The 6992-nt window shown below is 60.9% G+C and overlaps 1 protein-coding gene across 1 annotated transcript; it reads left to right on the plus strand.

Annotated features, from left to right (window-relative positions):
• Positions 1-521: 521 nt before the first annotated feature.
• On the plus strand, positions 522-3065 carry LOC129198347 (class I histocompatibility antigen, F10 alpha chain-like). Its single transcript, XM_054807580.1, has 6 exons — positions 522-658; positions 948-1211; positions 1913-2188; positions 2266-2538; positions 2621-2703; positions 2918-3065. The coding sequence occupies exons 1-5, from the start codon at positions 595-597 to the stop codon at positions 2689-2691; spliced, it is 948 nt and encodes a 315-aa protein (XP_054663555.1). The 5' UTR covers positions 522-594; the 3' UTR covers positions 2692-2703; positions 2918-3065.
• The last annotated feature ends 3927 nt before the right edge of the window (positions 3066-6992 follow it).

The following is a 6992-nucleotide window of genomic DNA, read 5'->3' on the forward strand; positions in this document are numbered from 1 at the left end:
GAAGACACAAGCCCTCAGCCTCTGGAGGTGACTCCTGTCAGGTGTGAGGGAAAGGTATCCCTTCAGTGAAGATGATGTATGTTGTCCAGGCAGGTGGACCACCATGGAGAGAGGTATCTGGTACCTGAGGGAATTGGCTGTGCGGGAGGTGGTTTAGTGTGACCCGGACAACGTGCAGTGACCTACAGATCCTGATGACATCCAGTGTACCTGACTCCTGTGGTGGAGGTTTGTACGGAGTGCACCTTCGTCGTACCTCCCCTGAGGAGGGGTCGGGGGGGGGCTGAGGGCTGGGCTGCCCCGTGGGGTGTCCCGGCCCGAGGATCTCGGGGGGTGGCGGGGTCCCGGTTGGTCCCGGGGAGCTCCTGTCCCCGCCCCTCCCCCCGCGCTCCCTCCGCCGCTTTCGCTTTCGCTGCTCCCCAACCTGCAGAGACGGGATCTGCCCGGCGCCCGGTGACGTCTGAAGCGTCTCGGGCTGCTATTGGCGGACGGGCTCTGGCGGCGCCAATCGCGGGGCGAGGCGGGTCCTGGGGCGGGTCTTGGGTCGGCGCGAGGCTCGTGGGGCCGGTGCGGGCGCGGTGCCGGAGCGGAGCGATGGGGCCGGGCGGGGCGCTGGGGCTGGGGCTGCTGCTGGGGGTCCTCGGCGGGGCGGCGAGCGGTGAGCGCGGGCGGGGACCCGGGAGCCCGTTCCTTGGCGCCGGGACCCCCCTGGACCCCCTTTCCTGGTCCCCGGTGCCCCATTCCCCGGGCACTGGAACTCCCCCAGCACTGGAACTCCCCCTTAACCCCCACCTCCATTCCGGGGCACCCGGACCACCCTGGACTCCCCCTCCCTGGACACTGGGAAACCCCTCAGAACACCCCCACCACCACCCCCGGATCTGCCTTCCTGGGCACCCCCGCCCCCCGGGGCACCCCAACCCTCACGGTCCTCTGTGTCCCTGCAGAGCTCCACTCCCTGCGGTACTTCCACATCGGGGTGTCAGAGCCCAGCCCGGGGGTGCCCCAGTTCGTGTCCGTGGGGTACGTGGACGGGAACCTCATTTCACGCTACGACAGCGAGACGGGGAGGACGGTGCCTGGGGCGGACTGGATGAGGGACAACCTGGATCAGCGGTACTGGGACAGGCAGACCCAGATTGGACAGAACAATCAGCAGGTTAACCGTGTGAACCTGGACACACTGCGGGACCGCTACAACCAGAGCGGGAGTGAGTGCGGGCTGGGACGGGGCTCTGTGGTATGGAGAGCTCCCCCCCACAAGACCCTGCCCTGCCCCACGCTCCTGCCCCGGCTTGTGCCGACCCTTCCCTGCCTGGTGCCATTGTCAGAGGGCTCCCAGCCACCCTGTCCCCCAGTGCAAGGGGGTCCCGGCTGCCTGTCCCAGCCCCACAGTCCTTGGGATCCCTTGTCCCAGAGCCGGGGGGGCTTCTGGCTGCCCCACCCAGGGCATCCCCACCCCACAGCACCCCATCCCAGGACTGGCCACCACATCCCAGCCCCTTGCTGTCCCCACGGCAGTTGAGACCCCAGAACTGGAGGGGCTCCCACCCTGTGTTCGAGCCCCTCGCCATACCTATGGTACATTGTACCCCCCACCCCAGAGGCAGAGGGGCTCCCCCAACCCATCCCATCTCCTTGTTCCCCCTCAGTGGCATTCAGGACCCTGTCCCAGCCCGTCGCTGTCGCAGGGTGCTATGGGGCTGGGCGCAGGGGGTCTGGATCACGGCTGTACGTGACGCCCCGAGTGCTGTGGGCCCTGGGCAGGAGGGGGGCAGCTCTGGTGCCGGTGCCTGATCCCCCCGGACCTCACACAGGGCTGGAGTGGGGGGTGCTGCCGGGGGGTCCATGCCCCACTGAAGGCCCAGGGCTGTGGCAGCCCCTCAGCCCTGTCTCCCTGGTCATGTTTCAGGGGCCCACACCTGGCAGTGCATGGTTGGCTGTGACCTCCTGGAGGATGGTAGCACCAGGGGGTATTCGCAGTTCGCCTACGACGGGAGGGACTTCATCGCCTTTGACATGGACACGATGACGTTCACTGCGGCGGACGCAGCAGCGCAAATCACCAAGAGGAAGTGGGAAGCGGACGGGACTGAAGCTGAGCGACAGAAGCACTACCTGCAGAACACCTGCGTCGAGTGGCTGAGGAAATACGTGAGCTACGGGCAGGCCGTGCTGGAGAGGAAAGGTGAGGGCGAGACGGGGACCCCGGGGACTGGCCAGCGTGGGCGCGTGTGCCAGCCCTCACCGCCACCCCCTCCGCAGAGCGCCCCACGGTCCGAGTGTCGGGGCAGGAGACCCCCGGGATCCTGACCTTGCACTGCCGCGCTTACGGCTTCTACCCGCGGCCCATCACCGTCAGCTGGCTGAAGGACGGCGAGGTCAGGGACCACGAGACCGAGCGGGGCAGCATCGCGCCCAACAGCGACGGCACCTACTACACCTGGGCCTCCATCACGGCCCGCCCGGAGGAGAAGGACAAGTACCGGTGCCGCGTGGAGCACGCCAGCCTGCCCAAGCCCGGGCTCTTTGCGTGGGGTGAGCCCGGTGGCCTTGGGCACGTGGAGCGGTGGGCTGGGGTGGTTCCCCTTCCCCTCCTCACGGCCCTGCTCTCCCCCAGAGTCGGAGTCCAACCTGTTGGCCATCGTGTTGCAGTGGTTGTTGCCATCCTGGCTGGAGTCATCATTTTGAAGCACAGATCAGGTAAAGCACCGGGGTGGTGAGGCAGAGGGGTGTGGGAGGAAGGCAGGGCCCGGGGGGCCAGGAGGGGCTGTGGGGACAAGCCACTGCACTCTGGGGAGCCCTTGAGCCCGACAGCGCATCACAGTGAATGCTGATGCCTCAAGAAAAGCAATAAAAGCTGAGAGAAAGGAGGAGGAACGGGAGGCATTAGTTATTTATGATATTTGTTTTCCAGAGCAACCCCTACATGTACTGAAGCCCTGCTTTCTGGGAAGTGGCTGGACATCGCCTGCTGATGGGAAACAGAGAATAAATCTTTTGGTTTTCCTTTCCTTCTACTTGTGGCCTTTTGCTTTTGCTTTATTAAACTGCCTTTATTTTGACCCACGAGTTGTTTTTCCATCTTAGTTTTCTCCCCTCCCTGTCCTGCTGAGGAGGGGAATGATGGAGCGGCTTGGTGGGCACCTCGTGTCCAGCCAAGGTCAACCCCCTACAAGGATTTGTGACCAAAACAGGGTTGGATCTCAGCAGTGGTGGCACAGCGTCAAGGCTGTGGGGACACAACCAGGCAGATGACCCAAACTAATGAGAGATATTCCAGGCCATTGATGATAAAAAGGGAAAAGGGGGTTTATGAGGATTGATCACTTTTTTTTTCCTTGGGAACGGGCTGGTCATCCATCTCCCTGTGGGAGGCACCGAGCTCTGAGGCTGCACAAACATGCACTGAGAAGCAGGTCTCTTGCTCTGAGGTCACGCGCACGGGCACTGAGAAGAAGGTCTCTTGCTGTGAAACCATGTAGATGGGTACTGAGAAGAAGGTCTCCTGCCCCGATGCCAAGCAGACAGGCACAAACATCTCCAAGTTTCGGGTCACACAAACGATCACTGTGAATAAACCATGGACTCAACTCTGAACTATAATCGTTATTCTTGCAGTCAAGGACACATGGTGGATGTCCACACAGTGGACTCTTGCTCTGAGAAGGGGCAGAGGCAGAAATGACCTGGTCCCTATCCCTGACCAGGCTGGGAGCTGTGGGCAGCACTTCTGTCCATCAGGCAGGTGAAGCCATTTGTTCCCTGGTGGCTCCCATGCTGGGATGGTGGGGCTGACAGGCTGGACCTAGAAGGCAGGGAAGCCCAGCAGCTGGGATCCATTGCTAGGGACTGTGGGGTTGATGGATCAGAAGAGGGGCAGCTACCCACAGCTGCTGGAGGTGGCTCTTAGTGTGAAGGCAAAGTATCTTCTCAAGGAAGAGCCTGTAACCCAGCGTGGGAAGTGATCCACTAGAACGGACACTCTGGGCCCTCCATTGAGCCAGTTCTCACCCCACCTGTCCTGGTTTCAGCTGAGAAAGGGTTAATTGTCTTCACAGTAGCTAGTATGGGGCTATGGTTTGGATTTGTGCTGGAAGCAGTGTTGATAACAGAGAGATGTTTTTGTTATCTGGAGCTGTTGTTGTTGAGCAGTGCTTCCCCAGAGCCAAGGCCTTTGCTGGTTCTGGCACGGCCCCGCCAGCGGGATGGCTGGGGGTGCCCAAGGAGTTGGGAGGGGACACAGCCAGGACAGCTGACCCCATGGACCAAAGGGATATTCCATCCCATATGATGTCATGTTCAGTTTATAAGGGGCTGGGGGAAGGGGTGAAGCAAGAGGTGGGGGACAGCGGCATTCAGAGCGATGGCTTTTGTCTTCCCAAGTCACTGTGACATGCGATGGAGCCCTGCTTTCCTGGAGATGGCTGAACAGCTGCCTGCGATGGGAAGTGGGGAATGAACTCCTTGGTTTGCTTTGCTTGTGCTCGTGGCTTTTGCTTTCCCTATTAAACTGTCTTTATCTCATCCCACGAGTTTTCTCACTTTCACTCTTCCAATTCTCTCCCCCATCCCAATGGAGGGGAGTGAGCGAGCGGCTGCGAGGTGCTCAGCTGCCGGCTGGGGTAAAACCACGACATCGCCCAAAACTGGGGGGGATGATCTCTGCCTTGAACAATGCTGGTGGGAAAGTGAAGATCTCGACCCCACTGTCAGCATCAATGAAAGTCACCAGCCCCTGCGTGCAGTCCAGACAGACCCAGAATCTCCTGGGGACCCGGCCCAGGGACAGGGGACGAGAGGTGAGAGACACAAAGTGCCCTTCCCAGTGCTGCACCCCCCAGATCCCTCCTGCAGGGCTCAGGTCCGCATCCCCCTTCCTGTCCACAGAGTCCCTGGCCACCCCCACAGCCCACCAGGAATCACCTCCCACCTCCCCCTTCACCTCCACCCCCCAGCAGTGCCTCCCCTCCCTGAACCCCTCCTGGCCCAGCACACAGCACCGAGTATCAAATCTCTCAGGGGGGTCGGGCAGGTCCTGCCGTGCTCTTCCCCTTCTCACACTTCTCCCATCCGCTGAGAGGACAAGTTGGGAATGAGCCGAGTTTGGATCCAGGGTCACCACGTCTGCAGGGGACAGGAGGAGCCAGAGCATCAGGGGCAGAGCTGCGTCGTGGGCAGGGTTTGAGCACCCTGGGGCCAGGCTCTGCCCCGCGGGGCAGCACACGGGGCATCTCCTTCCTCCTAGAGATGCCCATGACGGGGCCGGCCCCAGCACGGCCACGGCCCAGCTGGGTCCCCTGGGAACAGGCAATGGTGGGGCTGCAGCCCCAGCAGGGAGGAGCAGCATGGGGAGGCAGTGGCTGGGTCTGGGCAGTGCACGGGCTCTCAGGGGGGTGGCAGAGGGCTCCTCTTGGCCCCAGGGATGCCACTCACAATGCCTTGGAAAGGCAAGAAAAGGGGCTGGAGAACAGGCTAGTGCCCTGCTCTGGGGTGTCTGAGTCACTGAGAGTCTGAGGCGTGGGCTGGTGTCCCCGAGCTGCCCACCCTGCCAGGCACATCGCCTTGGGCTTTCCCAGAGCCAGGGGATGCAGGGATGGAGAGGACGGGCAAGGAGGGAAAGGGCTGAGTACAGAGCGTCTGGGAGAGGACCCCACGCCGTGATAGAGCTCATGGAGACTCACCCAGTTCTGCATCGCGTTCCTCTGGAAAGCAAAACCAGCAGCATTATTTGATCAGTGTGGACAGCTTCTCATGTCATACGTGCTCATGAGGGAGAACGCAGAGCTTGTGCAGACCCAAAAATGATTTTTTGTGGAGTGGGAATAAACCCCCAAACCCGGGAATGGCTCCCTGCCAGCCTGTTCGCATCCCTTGGTTGGTGCCCAGGGCTCTGAGCAGGGGACAGGGTCCAGCCCTGGGCTGGTGTCCCCGAGCTGCCCACCCTGCCAAGCACATCGCCTTGGGCTTTCCCAGACCCAGGGCATGCAGGGATGGAGAAGACGGGCACAGAGGGAAAGGGCCGAGCACAGAGTGCCTGGGACAGCACCCCACGCTGTGATGGAGCTTCACAGAGACTCACCCTTTAGTGCTGCAACTCTTTTCTCTGGAAGGAGAAACAAAAGCACTAAGTGACCACAGGGGACAGCTTCTCATCCCATGGCTGTTCCCATAGCAAGAGGCAAAGCTAAGGCAGCCCTCCAACTCCTTTTTTTTCAGGAGTTGAAAAAGACCCCAAAGCCAAGGAATGGCTCCCTGCCAGCCTATGCCCCCATCAGCCCACCCAGGCACTCTGGAGTTCAGCCGTAACTTCAGGAGCCATCCAAACCCAAGTCACTCCCAGGGGGGCTCCTTTGCCCAGAGGTTTTGCTGGGGGAAGGGGCCAGAAGGACTCACCCAGCTCTCTGGACTGCAGCACTGAAAAGCAAAGGCAGAGGAAGAGGGGGTCAGGACAGCAGCTGGCTTCATCCCTGGGAACATCTCAAGAGGGTCTCTTGCACCTTCCCACCAGCCAGAGATAGTCTGGCCATGCTCCCTGTCCTCCTGTCCACATCCCCACCGTGTCCTTGTGCCCTTCCTTCCTTTGCCCAAAGAGCTTTTTGGTGAAGGCAAAACATTCTTCTGACACCACTTACCTTTCCTTCTCCACAGATAAGCACTGAGGCCAAGGAACACCACTAAAAGCAGGAGGAGCACAGCCACACCAACCATCCAGGGACGGGCATTGTGGAAAAAGGGAGCTGAGAAACAAAACCATCAGCAGGAAAAGGGATGGTTTTACAGTCCCGTGTTTGAGCAGAAGAACAAAAAGACAAATGCCCCAAAGCTCGAGCTCACAAGCCCCTTGTCCTGGGAGCCCTGGCCTCAAGGGGACATAGTCCTCTCTCTCCCCTGCACATACCAATGCTCACCTGAAGCGCACGAGGCTCCGGTTCTCTCGTGCACTAGAACTGATGTGAAGGTGCACACCCCTCCCGTGCCCCCACACCCCA

The sequence above is a fragment of the Grus americana genome, chromosome 32 (assembly GCF_028858705.1).
Source record: "Grus americana isolate bGruAme1 chromosome 32, bGruAme1.mat, whole genome shotgun sequence".
Classification (NCBI taxonomy): domain Eukaryota; kingdom Metazoa; phylum Chordata; class Aves; order Gruiformes; family Gruidae; genus Grus; species Grus americana.